This window comes from Paramacrobiotus metropolitanus, unplaced genomic scaffold (genome assembly GCF_019649055.1).
Source record: "Paramacrobiotus metropolitanus isolate TYO unplaced genomic scaffold, Prichtersi_v1.0 Parri_scaffold0000189, whole genome shotgun sequence".
Lineage (NCBI taxonomy): Eukaryota > Metazoa > Tardigrada > Eutardigrada > Parachela > Macrobiotidae > Paramacrobiotus > Paramacrobiotus metropolitanus.
This window is the reverse complement of record NW_026570409.1, coordinates 1-14,155: the sequence shown is the minus strand read 5'-3', so window position 1 is coordinate 14,155 and position 14,155 is coordinate 1. Positions and strand designations below refer to the sequence as shown.

Genomic DNA, 14,155 nt, shown 5'->3' with positions numbered 1-14,155 from the left:
CGTAACCATCCCCAAGGGGGTGGCAGCTACGTACTGATGGACGATGGAGGTGGCTGAAATATTCGGGTTGTTCTCTTACTGAAACGTAAAACTGCCAAATTTTTTCGATCAACAGGATATTCTCATTTTTTTTAATTAGCGAACTTCAGGTTTCTGCTCTCTACCAGATCGTTTTTTCGTATTTGTTTATACCGTCATGGCTGGGGAGGACCTTTCATGACGTGCTGCATGCCCTGTCCCAGGGTTTCACGATATCTGGAGGCAGTTGCTGGTCAGCGGCGAAATGAGTGACGTGCAGTTCGCCGTGGGACGGCAGCGTGGGGCAGTGAAGATCTTCTCCGCTCACAAGTAAGCCCGCTCACTTCGCAGTGTAATCAGACTGGCAAGCTGATCGGTTAATTTACTCTCAGGTTCCTGCTCAGTGTCCGCAGCGACGTTTTTCGCGCCATGTTCTACGGGGAGCTGCCCGAAAACACCGCGCAACCCATTGACATTCCGGAGATTCTGCCCGCAGCGTTCGCCTGTATGCTCAGGTACAGGGTGGGCGCGCGAATGCGCCGCATTTTACCTTTTAGTGGTTAACGATTGTCGTTGTACTTTTCAGTTTTCTGCAGTGCGACATTTTGTCTGCCTGCAAGGGCATAGGTTTTCTCATAGCTCATGACGCACATGAGCGATTTTCTTCAAAATGGCCTATAATATTTCAGGGGAATTCAACGTCCAACCGGAAATATTTCATGTTTCTTAACCACAAGCAAAGCCCAAATCTTAAATAAAGAAATCTAGGGGCTTCCGGTGCTTGACGCAGTTGCAACCGCCCGCTGTTGCAGCGATACGTTAGTTTCATCTTAAGCGTTTCGAGAAATTCTCAGTTTCCCATCCCTTCCCTTCGTGGTTTTCGAGGTTTCGCCACAAAAAAATACTTCCTTTACATTTTTCTAGAATATTTAAATTGGTGAGATTGCTGATTTGCAGTTTTGTGTACACTGGCACGGTGGAAGCCGTGGAGGGCCTGCCGCCGCCGAGTTCGCTGGTCTGCGCGGAGAGCGTGACGGAGGTGCTGTATTGTGCGGACAAGTATCATTTGCCGCAGTTGACGAAGATGGCGCTCAATGCCGTCCTCAGCCGCTTGGATCACGCCAGCTGCCTGGATTATTTGGAAAATGTAGTTAAACATATGATTATTGCATTATTAACAAAATTAACGGGTTTGGGTGTGCTTGTGGTGTAGGCGCAGCGTTGGCCGTTGGAGAGTTGTGCGCGGGTGGTGCAGGAGTGCCTGTACTGGGTGGACGTCTGCAGCGACGTCGTGCTGGGCACGGAGCGCTTCTGCGCCCTCGCACCGGAGACCCTGCAGCTGATTCTGCAGCGGAATACTCTCTGCGTCGACGAGAACGCAGTGTACACGGCCGCTGAAAAGTGAGTCCGCTCTCAGCAAACCCGCAGACTTTATAATTTAATTGCAACCGGGTTTTTGTAACTGTCGTGTACCGTCGCATTGCAGATGGGCGGCCGCGGCGTGTCTGCGCAATGCCCTGGACGCGTCGCCGGGTAATCGGCGTGCGATGCTCGGTCCGGCGCTCTTCCTCATCCGCTTCCCGCTCCTGACCGACGCGCAGTTAACGGACGGACCTGTCCAGGTGGGGCTGGGGTCCGCGGAATTCCAGTGTATCCTAATCGCCGGTGTGTTGTGTTGTGCAGAGTGGTTTACTCCTGGACAGCGAAGTGGTGGCGCTCTACCGCTACAAGCACGCCGCCGTCCGCCCGCTGCTGCCCTTTGCCGCGGGGCCCCGCGCGGTCTGTGCGCCTTCGACGCGAACACCACCGGACGCCCCCGAAGGAGCCACCAATGGCGCCGCCTCTGGGCGAGGCTTCCAAGCTCGACTGGCTGCCAGGAAGTGACGCGCCCGCCGCGGCGACGGCCCTCTTCCAGAGGCCTTTCCCTGATCGAGCGTACCGGCTTTTGTCGCTTCTGGGCACCAGCGCCGGATTAAACTGTTTGTCTGCACTGTTCTGCCTTGAATGTGTTTCATGTAGGGATTTTTGGAGGCATTAATGTGTCTTCCGAATAAAGTTGATGAACCCATGACCTTTAGTGCAAGAGCGCACGAAGTAATGGCTTGGTTTATCGTGTGTAAGAAACCCGCTTCTCTGTTCGAATTCAAAGCTAGCGATTTATGCGCAAAATGGATGTTGAAAGCGGTTTGAAAGCGTTCGTTTTGGAATAAAATAAGAAATTGGCTGTGCTCTTGTTGCACAGCTGCATGACATAATATCAAAATAATTAGAAGTTTTTCGATCGCTGACCAACTGGCCGATTACGGCAGTATTTGTCAGTCTTACTTTTTAAACTGGTACTGGGTTCAGCTGCGTCACTTGTGTCGTGTAGGTACGTACTCGTACATGCCGATATACAATTTAAGCGCGTATATGCGCACTTACGAAACGTAATAATTTAGTTTCGATCAGTTGAATGGCACCGCTTTGGCCATCAATTTCCTCGTCGTGATTGTCGTGGAAGGACGCCAACCCGCTGGACGTCAACTTGCACATCGGTTTCCTGGTTGCAGTTGGTTGCGTCCCGGTTAAGCCGCACCTCTGCGTAGCGACGATCGACAGGTAAAAGCGGCAGTCTAGCGGGATGACCTGTTTCGGCACTTTCGAGTGGTATTTAAAAGGTGGCGACCGGTCCCGCTGACCGCTTGTCCCGGTCGCAGGCGATGCCGCGACGGGTCACTTCCGGCTCTGCCTAGATAAGGAAAATGGCCGGGTACATGGCGTCAAAACAGGGATACTAGAAAATGCACTAAACTGTCGCTTTCGCGCACTCCGAATCGCTTTTTCGCAATACTTTATGTCATCCTAAAGCTAAATGATTTGTACACACTGCTCTGAAAACCGTTTGCGCGCGCAACATCCGGTTGACGAGATATGAGGAATTAAAATGGGCGAAAAGCTTGAACGCATTGGGCGTGTACCAAAAGTCTGGTTATTACCCGATCTTTTTGAAACTTTGCTGTAAAAGGCACATGGCCACAAAGTCGAAAGTGAACCAATACCAGATCCATAGCATTTTTTCCGATTTTAAAATGAATTTCAAAAATTTTAAAATTCATTTTAAAATTATGGGAAAGTGCTATGGACCTGAAATTGGTTCACTTTTGACTTTGTGGTCATGTGTCTTTTGCAGCAAAGTTTCAAGAAGATCGGGTAATAACCAGACTTTTGGTGCACAACAATGCATTTAAACTTTTCGCCAATTTTAGTACGTTATATGGCGGCAACCGGATGTTGCGCGCGCAAACGGTTTTCAGAACAGTGTGTACAAATCATTTAGCTTTCGAATGACATAAAGTATTGGAAGAAAGTGATTCAGAGCGCGCGAAAGCGAAAGTTTTAGTGTATGTATCCCATTTTTGACGCTTTGTACCGGGCCATTTTCCTTAAGAGGCATTCACAGGCAGGTAGCTGTTTTGCCCGGCAGCAGCTCAGTTAAAGCACCGGACGCTTCTAGTGACACTGGTAACTGTGGCAGTACTAGCGTCCTTGAGGAATGCCGACTGCACGGGAAAGGGCTTGAGGCCGGGTAACGGGCTTGAGTGCGGTTGCATGTTGCTGACCATTCAAAGCCCCGGTATTGTTTCTTGACATCGGGAAACAGCCAGGAATATTCTTCACGATTACGCAGACAGAGCGCGTAAGTTGGAAAATTTGGTAGAAAGCATTTTGAAATTTTTCCGTTTCGGTTCGCTGTATTACTGGCAAATGTCCGCCCAATGCCAGTCTGCATCATGCTGACAAAAATTCTAGTTCGTTTTGTTGCAACCGTGTTAATTTTCCAGGCCATTTCTTCAAACAGTTTTGATGTAATGCTATTGTAACTTCCGTTTTTCACAACTGCTATTGTACAAGTATCCTTTTTTAATTGTTACTTCCTTCCCCGAGTCTACATTTTATTAATTTTCGTTTTTGCGAGCCAGGTTTAAATTCCCATGCTAGGTTTTAACCAGTTACGTTTCTCTTGCTTCGTATTCGCTATTGAGACTTGGTGTGGTGCGTGAACGGTTTACTAACTTTACTGCTCGTTTGCCTGGATTTTTGGTGACTCATCCATCCTTCTTATCAGTGATCAGACTCATCAGAGTGACAAAGCCATCATCAGACTCATCAGAGTGACAGAGCCATCAGACCGTGCAGACTGCCAGACTGAGCAGACTCTCATCTGGCTCTTTATCGTTGCGACTTTCCTTGGCATTTTTCCAGTGTTTGCTCCTTTGCCCGTACAGCATTATGACTGAGCATTCCGCATCCTCTGTTGCGCATCCCGTCGCGGGATTCCACGATGTGTGGAAGCAGCTGTTGGTCAGCGGAGAGAAGAGCGACGTGCGGTTCGCCGTCGGACGTGAGCGTGGCGAAGTGCACATCTTCTCCGCGCACAAGTAAGCATGCTGCTCATTCACTCTGCAGTTGAACGTTCTGGTTTATACACTGATTCTTTATGCGCAGATTTCTGCTCAGTGTCCGCAGCGACGTCTTTGACCGTATGTTCAACGGGGAGCTGCGCAAAAACACGGCGCAACCCATCGACATCCCGGAGATTCGGCCTGCAGCGTTTGCTGCCATGTTGAGGTACAGGCGGACTACCGCATGCGCCGCATTCTCCGTTCTGTGATGCGGAGGATCTGGTTCTTCGTTCTTGGTTGTAGTTTTGTGTACACGGGCACGGTGGAAGCCGTGGAGGGCCTGCCCGAGCCCTGTTCGCTGTCGGGCGTGGACAGTGTGTTCGAGGTGCTGTACTGCGTCGACAAGTATGTACAATCTGCCGCAGTTGACGGAGCTGGCGCACAATACCGTCACGAGGCGGATGGACTACCGCAACTGTCTCGACTATCTGGAAAATGTGAGTTCCTCTTTCGTCTGCAGATCGGTTTTAATTTTCTGCACTCGTATTAATAACGATTGATAAATAAATTGAAGAAAGATCGGTTAATAAAAAGGCAGTGAAGCAAATGCTGCAAAAAGGCGATGTTGCTATCTATTAGCAGAACACATATTCTGTAAGTAGATATTATTTTGAATTTTAAAAATTATGATTTTAATTTTTTTTAAAATTTTTTTTATTTTAAATATTCTGAAAATAATTTGTGCAAATTATTTTTGATTTCAAATTATGTAAACGCGGCCCACAATTGTCAGTGCAACCAGTGCTGTGTTTCGCCGCGGTATAGGCGCAGCGTTGGCCGATGGGGAGTTGTGCGGCGATCGTGGATTACTGTTTCCTCTGGTTGAACACGTTCAGTGACGTTGTCCTGGCTTCGGAGCGCTTCTGCTCCCTGGATCGAGCGACCCTGCTGCTCATCCTGCAGCGCCACGGCCTGGACGTTGAGGAAAGCGCTCTGTACGCGGCCGTGGAAAGGTAAGCAGTCAGCAGCGCTCCTTGCGTATAGTACAGCATTGTTTTTGTTGCTTAATGCGTGTGTTTAGTGTGATAATAATGCGTGTGTTTAGTGTGATAATAATAACTGCAATCTGATACCTATTACAAGTTTTTTTTTATACTGGTTTTCAGTTATTGCTGTACATTATTTGTTGTTTATTTGTTATTTGAAACTTATACAGCAGTAATTTCATTTCTGTAGCCAGTGATTGTAGTCTGTAGAGCAAGTACAACGTTCTATGCAAATACAACGGGGAAACGCGATTTGTGTACCGGGTACGATCCCCGATCAGGATAGCATAGAGGAAGTGTTTCTTTTGTAATAGTTAATCTGTTTTTGGTACCTTGTTTGTATCTGATGTCGTTACCAGACCTGGGCAGTTATAGAAAATTGACCCGCAGTTAGAGTTAAGAGTTACAGTGTGCGTGCGAGTTGCGCTAAGAGTTAAGTTATTTATGCAGGAAAACCGAGTTTCGAGTTACACCTCGAGTTACGCTACCTTAGACAATATATAGTCTTTTTCTCAGAGTTAAGTTAGAGTTAAGTTTTCTTCTGAGCGAGTTGCGCTAATGAGTTAAGTTATAACTCGAAAATATCTCGCGTTAAGTTAAATAGTTAAAATTAACTGCCCAGGTCTGGTCGTTACTCATTAAAGGACTTTACAGTACAACGAATTCTCCGACACTGTAGCTCTGGAAATTGTATTTAGCGCGTAATGCGAATTAGTTCTTCCTGACGCATGGCTGATGTTGTCTGGCTACAGATGGGCGACCGCGGCGTGCCTGCGCAACGCCCTGGACGCGTCGCCGGACAATCGGTGCGCGATTCTGGGCCCGGCTCTCTTCCACATCCGCTTCCCGCTCCTGACCGACGCGCAGCTGGCCGACGGACCCATCCAGGTAGGCTGTTGTGTCCGTGCTGTGGCGCTGGGGAATAACATTCCCTGGAAATAAATCTAGATTTAACGGTCGGTGATATGTCACCGGAGTGTGCAGATACGTGTTTTGCAGAGTGGTTTGCTGCTGCACAGTGAAGTGACGGCGCTCTTCCTGTACAAGCACGCCGCCGTCAAGCCGCCTCTGCCCTTTGCCACGGAGCCGCGTGGTGGCGCGGATCAGCGCCGGAAGCGAGCGCCACGGGATTCGCCCGACAGTGTCCCGGCCAAAGCGCCCAAGACGCGCTTCCCGGAGGAACCGACCACTCCGCCGCGTGCCCGTATGCCGGCGGGGCGCGGCGCCATCCGGCCGCCCGTGGCGCGCGGGGGACACGGGAGCCGCGGCCGCGGGAGTATACGAGGGCCGCGCGGTTCGCCGCCGCGTCGGCGTTCTATCCGATGAGAAGGGATGGTTTTCTAAGTGGCTTTAGTTTACTTTTTTAGCACATCGTGTATTGTATACGTGATTAAACTGGCCACCGGCGTGGACGAACTAATTCGGTGTGCGGTCAGCGTAATTACAAAAGCGAAGTATAAAACCAACAAACAGCACGCGACAGGGTCATAGAAGTGCATCCAGTGCACGTAAATCGCCAGTACACGGAGAAAAAGTCCTGGCAATCTGCACGCAATTTCCTTTTGCAGTATCACGTGAACATGGAAGATACTGAGCTGTTTAGCAGTCACAAGGTTTTTTGTCAAGAACGCTATATATAAACGCTATAGCGCTATAAGAACCGTATGTGTATAGTGGTCCTGGGTTTCTTCGTAGTTGGAAGTAACTAAACGATCATGTGTAGGAGAGAAAACAAGGGAAAACGGTCAGTTTTAAAAAATTTGAATGGTGCAATTAACGAACAGTGTGCAACAAAAACATAGGTATCCAGTTCGAGTTTTCGCAGGTACCGTGACGGTAACCGTGACGCTTACTTTCGCTGCAGCGGTTGTTACGACCGGTAAAGCTGGACAATTCACGAGACATTATAGTCATTGCGCATAGGCGCATCAGGGACTTACTTACAAAGATTTCAGCGTGCATTTACATACAAAGTATGCAAAACCGCGCCCGTTTTCACGGCTTGCGTGTACATGTATGTCTGTCCGTGTTAACGGGGACGGTGTGCGCAAAACAGACAGGACGCACATACCTCAACAGGCGACGCTGACAGGTACGATTTATACGTGCTGCTTATTGCCGATATTTATTGAAATTACGGCTTTATTGAGAATTACTTTTTTCTGGCGTCAGAAATATAAAATAAATGCCTGACTCGCAACTTAAAAATTTCACCAAGCTGGCCTTATACACCGCACAACAGCAAAATGACAGTTATTTGTCAAAATATCTTCCTCTGGGTAGCCAGATAAGCGGGAACCCGCAACCAGATGAAAAAGAATAATCACAAACATGCTCGCTTTGTTGCGTAATCTGAAAGTTTTGGTTGAAAGTATTTCACATACTATAACAGTCGTAAAATAATGAAAGTTTTCGTTTGATGGTCTTGCTTACCATGGATGGGTGTCCAGTAAATAAAGGCTGGCAAGAATCAAACACTCTGCCCAGTAAGTACTGCTGCATTAACAAGAGCCAGCTGGCTAGCCAGCACGCAGGGTTCCCCACAACATAATTGAAGAAACGTCAACAACATTGTTTTGCAGATTTTCCAAGAAAGCGGAAAAGGTTTGAAATTTTTCCAGCTACTTCTTAGCTTATCCGCATAACTTGCTGAAATACTTATCCACAAAATATCTGAGTGGGTAAAGGATAAACAACGTTTGCTCGTAGCACTGATAAAAGCTCAGACGCAAACAACTGGGAACCCAGTAAGCAGGCTACCCTGCACGATCTCCGTCAGGAAATTGTAAAATGAAAAAGCCTTTCATGTGAAAACTTCATTTATATGGACAAATATTTGAAAAAAATAATTAAAAAGAGATACTCGTATAATTAATAATTCTTTTTAATAAATAATTAAAAAGAGATACTCGTATTAAAATAAGGACACAGCAAGCAGGTTGTGATTTTTTCTTGATAGATCACTCAAAGTACTGAATCTGTACCACGTGGTTTCCATTGGTGGTGGGCAAATTTTGCCACTGGCGGTGGGCAGCCTCGATCTAACTCAGAATGCTGACCCACCAATCAAAACCATAGAAAAGGGAAGTTTGTAAGTAACAGGGCGTCGCTTAGACCCGTTACAAGGTACGCCCATCTGTGTAACGGTTTTCGTCACCGCCCCGCGACAGACTTTGAGCAAAAATTGACTTACATCGAAGCAATTGGGAAATGTCTAACTGATCTAAGATCATTCTTGCTCTTGCCCTTGCCCTTGCTCTTCCCTAATGGTTTTCAGCTGATTAAAATGTGTGCGTACGCGTTGTCAGTGTGTTCCGTTGCCGGCTTTCGTTAAGAGCTAATTACATAAGCGATCTTAAAGTAATTCGTTAACACCACCAGCACTTCCGATCGTGGTACGGGTTGTAACCCACTCCACTAGGGACAGCTTAGAAGTTGTCATTGCAATATGCTGCGGCGGTGGTAGCCGGACGCTTTGTGGATGGTGGTGACCGTCCTGTTGACTGGTTGACCCAGACGGTGGCGGGTCCGGACTCTTTCCCGTGGATCACAGCACGCACTCGCGGGTGGGCCGGCAGTGCCGCGGGACGCAGCACTGGAAAGGCTTGACATTAAAATTAATATGATTATATCATATAATGATTCATATTGTCGCGGGTACGTTGGTGGGGAACCGGGTCCGGCAGTCTGCTGCTTGTGCATGCTTGCGAAAACTGTTGGCATAGGTTAGCAAAAAGGTTAGCTTCTGTTGTGGCGACTGTGTTAGTTTTCCCAACCATGATTCCCAACAGTTTTGATGTGAAATCTGTGAAAGTAACGCGTTTTCGTAGTACATTAGCGGCCATCAAGTAAGTGCTGCAAGTGGCACAGTATTTGCAGTACATTCTTCATTCTTGTAGGTGGGCGAGGCATATCAAGTTTACTCTGCGCGCATACCGACGACATGCAGCGCTGTTCCATGCTTACTGTGACTTGTCTTATGTATCGGTGATAACAGAATCATTAGAAAGCTTCGTTTTAAGCCTCACCACCGGCTGGAAGTCCGAGCACAACCGGGACGGGTCCTTGTGCTTGTAAACCGTAGTCGAATCAGAAGTGGGCCGTCCACCAGGTGGTGGCAGTTACGTTGCTTTTCGTTCCGTACTCGTACTCGCGCCTGGCGCCTGCATTTTGCATGCTTCGTTCGACGTTCTAATAGTGATCAGAGTGACAGAGTCATGATTCATCAGACCGTTCAGACTCTCATCTCGTTCTTTGCAGTTTGCACATTCCAGTTTTTGACTTTCCTTGACATTGTACAAGATCTGCATTGCCACCTTTGCTCCTTTGCCCGTACAGCATTATGACTGAGCATTTCGCATCCTCTGTTGCGCGTCCCGTCGCGGGATTCCACGATGTGTGGAAGCAGCTGTTGGTCAGCGGAGAGAAGAGCGACGTGCGGTTCGCTGTCGGACGTGAAAGTGGCGAGGCGAAGATCTTTGCCGCGCACAAGTAAGCATGCTGCTTCCTCACTCCGCAGTGCAACGTTCTGGTTTTCATTGATCCTGTGTGCGCAGGTTCCTGTTAAGTGTGCGCAGCGACGTGTTCGACCGTATGTTCAACGGAGACCTGCGAGAAAACACGGCGCAACCCATCGACATCCCGGAGATTCGGCCGGCAGCGTTTGCTGCCATGCTGAGGTACAGGTGGACAACCGCATGCGCCGTATTCTCTGTTCTGTAATGTGGATTGTGGACTGGGGAGGAACTGTGGTTCTTGGTTGTAGTTTCGTGTACACGGGCACGGTGGACGCCGTGGAGGGCCTGCCCGAGCCGTGTTCGCTGTCGGGCGTGGACAGCGTGTTCGAGGTGCTGTACTGCGCCGACAAGTACAATCTGAAAGAGTTGACGAAATTAGCGCTCCATGTCGTTTTCCGTCGCCTGGACCATGACACCTGCCTGGATTATTTGGAAAATGTTAGTAAAGTACTAAAATAACTGTATTTACACAGTGTAAAAAACCTTATTTTAAGTATTCCTTATCTACCGTTATTATCAACAGTATCATTTTTGTTTTATTGCAGACATAACAATTTATCGTTTATTATCGACTTTTATTATATATGTAATATGTTGTTTTTTTTATTAAGAATTACCGATTAAATGCGAACTGCATAAGCAAAGGAATTTATATTTACTGTACACTGACATTTTTTAAATTGAATGTATTATGTATATAATCCACAATTTAATGCGGTATTTCATAGGCACCCGATTATCAGTAGGATCTTTTATATGTGTATTAGAGTTCGTAAGTCGTCAAAATGACGAAGCGTAACGATAGTTAACGAACGGTTCGTCAAGCTTCGCGCAGGTTTTCAGGGCCAAAAGACACCGCTTCGTTAAGCTTCGTTATTGCAGCTTATCTTTTCGCTTAGTCTAGTTATTACTGGTACTTTCGTTCGCTAAAACTTCGCTAATTTTTTCGGATTTTTTGTAAATTTCTGGAAGATTTTAAACAAATCTGTCTGTCAGCTTCGCGCTTCGCGCGAAATTTGATTATTTTCTTTAATTTTTCCAAAATTATTGCCTTCAACAGATTTTGCTTGGTATGAACTGAACATGAGCAAAATTCAGACTCAGTTTTGGTAAGTATTTTTTCTTTTGAAAGTTTTTCGCTCAGTTCCGTTTTTTAGCCAGCAAAATATTTTCCGTTATCGCCAAGTTTCGTTAAATGGTTTGGTAAAATCGCTAAGTTTCGTTATTATTTTTCGAAATTTACAAACAGTTAAGTTTCGTCAAGTTTTCCAAAAGGCTGAAAATTTCCGTTTCGCTGCTGAAATCTTGACGATTTACGAACTCTAATTGTGTATGATTGTGCATTGTAGGCGCAGCGTTGTGGGATGGAGAGTTGTGCGCGGGTGGTGCAAAAGTGTCTGAACTGGGTGGACTGCTTCACGGACGTCATCCTGGCTGCGGAGCGTTTCTGCGCCGTCAGCCGGGACACACTGCTACGCATTCTGCAGCGCGGCAGTTTGCGCGTGGAGGAGAACGCCGTCTACTTGGCCGCCGAGAAGTGAGTACGCTCTTCCTGATTTCATTCGCTTCACATAATGAAGTTGATGGCGGTGGAATAATAATTGTCGTGGTACCAGATGGGCGAAAGCGGCGTGCCTGCGCGATGATGTGGATGCGTCGCCGGATAGTTGTCGCGCGCAGCTGGACGAGGCGCTCTTCCTCATCCGCTTCCCCCTCATGACCGATGCGCAGCTGACGGACGGACCTGTCAAGGTAACTGCCAAGTTCAGACCAGAAATACACTATGTTTTGGAAAGTAAATTTAAACAATTGCGATATATTCAGTTAAACAGAGGGTGGGAAACGGCACTACTCTGGCACCGTTCCGTGTCCTGTTAACGGGAATAACTTGTTTATTTAGAAGATTGCAGTGCCTGGCGTCGCTGTGCGCTACAGCTACCGAATAAAAGCCACCATTTAATGAACATCATTAATTTTCCATTGATCATCATCAAAAGCCGGTCATTCATTCTTGCAACTTAGTTTTGGATGCACAAATGTCTTTCCGTTGCCAATCGTTTGCAAATCCGCCCGGTCTTGGAAGACTGCAGCGAAACTGAAAATTCCTCTTTTTAAAATAAATTAAACAAATAAAAAATATTAATATTTGAAATTTGAAAATTCCTCTTTTTCTGATTGAATATTGAATTAGTTGTGGTGTCTGCAGAGCGGTTTGCTGCTGCCCAGTGAAATCGTGGACCTGTACACGTACAGGCACGCCGCGCTGCGCCCGCCGCTGCCCTTCCCCACGGAGCCGCGCGCCGGCGGCGCCCAGCGGAAGCGAGCGGCGTCGACGATGTCGGACAGCGCATGGGCCGGAGCGCCGCCGACCCGGATCCGCTGCGCCGTGGAGCCCCCGGCCGGCAGTCTGCGCCTCATGCCGCCCGCGGCCGCGGCCCGCCAGGTGCGGGAGCGGGGGCGGGGGCGGGGGCGTGGGCGGCCGGCCGAACGCCATCCCCCCTAACCGCATCCGGCGTCGGACGCCTCTTTCCCTCTGCACGCGTGCCGCCGGCCGGTGTCATGCGTCCCGGCACTGCACTGTTTTCGGATGTTTCTTAGGTTTTCTTACAGCGTGACCACCGTCAGTCAGTTCGTAACACGTGCATGTTGGTTGTGAATGTGAAGCGAATGTATGTTGCTTGCGAATGTATTTTGCTTGTATTGATCGCGGTTAAGCACGTGTGCTGTGCATGAGCGAACCACATGCATATTCATCGGCATATCGTGTGTGATAAATTACAGTAGATACACATTATACACAGGCGTTTGCTGTGGGCATCACACCAAAGGCTGTGGCTTGAACGATACAAGTCATACAGAGATGGCGGACTGCGGAGCGCGTGGAAAGCAATACCATAGAAAAGGATAATACTGTGTAGTACGCGCGCTCGTAGCCGATCCTCTCTGCCAGTCTTAACAACCTGTGGTCGAGTTGTAATGAATTGTGCAAACAAACTGTACCCACAAATTTGCTGATCGGACGGCGAAGCAACGGCTCAGGCAATTTGCAGTTCAGAGCTGAACTGATTCCGAGCCGTAGATGCACTTACTGTACTTTCATTACAGTAGCCGTTACTATTTCCAAAAATGATACCATAAAGTACAGTACTTACAAAATTATTGATGTACTTACTACTAAAGCACTTAATTGTACAGACACATTTGTGTATTTTCGTGCAAGTATAAGTATATGGTGCTTAATATTACGTGTTGGAAATTACAAACAATGACATATGCAGTTCTCAACGAAAAACAACAATTATTTTGAACTCTACAGTCCAAGCGTAATGCTAAAGGAATCAATGCAGACTATATCTCCGAGATGTGCATTGAGCCCATTTAAAAAGATTTGCAATCATTAACCAAACACGCATCCATCCATATTTGATCACAAAGTGGCATTTTTAGTTGCATAATTATTATGTTGAGCTAACTGCTAACACAAATACACTGAGCATTCCGCTGGTCCGGCCGGTCTATGCAAACAAAGGCACACCTGCAGTGCTACTGGTCCGGAACCGAGCCAAGGGAGCCGGAGAGAAGGTCGGCATGCCCCATTGAGAATGCATTTCCATCCGCGATTTATGCCCCCCGTTAGCTTGGATAATGAATTATTTGCTTATGCGTATGTTCTTTTTCAATTTTTTTTCAAGATTCATACTCCTTACGCTTTAACGATCACAACCGTGTGTTTAGTTTTTAAATATGACCACAATATCTCGAGATATCGCTTCTCATTAAAACTGCAGGTACAGCGTGTTTACACAATTCATTACAACTCGACCACAGGTTGTTAAGACTGGCAGAGAGGATCGGCTACGAGCGCGCGTACTACACAGTATTATCCTTTTCTATGGCAATACAGTTAATCCTTGTGATAGCTGACTTTCAGCTCGTTTGGGCGACAACGCTTTACCTCGGGTGGTATGTGTTAACTAAGCGTCTGGCTAAGAATTCCCTCGGAACACTTCCTACGGAAACCAGCTGTGTAGGCGCCTGGTTAATTAAGAATAAACAAGGAAAAAACTGAAGACGGACGTTTCATCACTGTACAATCATCACCTACATTAAGCGTGCAAGACGTACGTCACGTGTATTTATGAGTATATTCCGGGTACTGCTTACTTCGCCGTATAAATGCTTTGCGAGT

At 47.3% G+C, this 14,155-nt stretch overlaps 3 protein-coding genes across 4 annotated transcripts; all 3 read left to right on the top strand.

Moving 5' to 3' along the window:
* The first annotated feature begins 256 nt into the window (after positions 1-256).
* Positions 257-1,902, top strand: LOC129600695 (BTB/POZ domain-containing protein 6-like). Its single transcript, XM_055499254.1, has 6 exons — positions 257-348; positions 411-533; positions 976-1,165; positions 1,232-1,419; positions 1,505-1,640; positions 1,702-1,902. The coding sequence occupies exons 1-6, from the start codon at positions 284-286 to the stop codon at positions 1,900-1,902; spliced, it is 903 nt and encodes a 300-aa protein (XP_055355229.1). The 5' UTR covers positions 257-283.
* A 1,947-nt stretch (positions 1,903-3,849) lies between these two features.
* On the top strand, positions 3,850-6,775 carry LOC129600683 (BTB/POZ domain-containing protein 6-like). The gene is made up of 6 exons (XM_055499231.1): positions 3,850-4,439; positions 4,507-4,629; positions 4,707-4,900; positions 5,229-5,416; positions 6,202-6,337; positions 6,449-6,775. The coding sequence occupies exons 3-6, from the start codon at positions 4,811-4,813 to the stop codon at positions 6,773-6,775; spliced, it is 741 nt and encodes a 246-aa protein (XP_055355206.1). The 5' UTR covers positions 3,850-4,439; positions 4,507-4,629; positions 4,707-4,810.
* A 2,847-nt stretch (positions 6,776-9,622) lies between these two features.
* Positions 9,623-12,733, top strand: LOC129600679 (BTB/POZ domain-containing protein 2-like). 2 transcript variants are annotated; one of them, XM_055499227.1, is made up of 6 exons: positions 9,623-9,940; positions 10,006-10,128; positions 10,215-10,404; positions 11,316-11,503; positions 11,583-11,718; positions 12,173-12,733. In XM_055499227.1, the coding sequence occupies exons 1-6, from the start codon at positions 9,792-9,794 to the stop codon at positions 12,467-12,469; spliced, it is 1,083 nt and encodes a 360-aa protein (XP_055355202.1). In that variant the 5' UTR covers positions 9,623-9,791; the 3' UTR covers positions 12,470-12,733. The 2 variants fall into 2 exon arrangements, with proteins under 2 accessions (XP_055355202.1, XP_055355203.1); XM_055499228.1 differs by lacking the exon at positions 12,173-12,733 and adding an exon at positions 11,867-12,117.
* Positions 12,734-14,155: the final 1,422 nt, after the last annotated feature.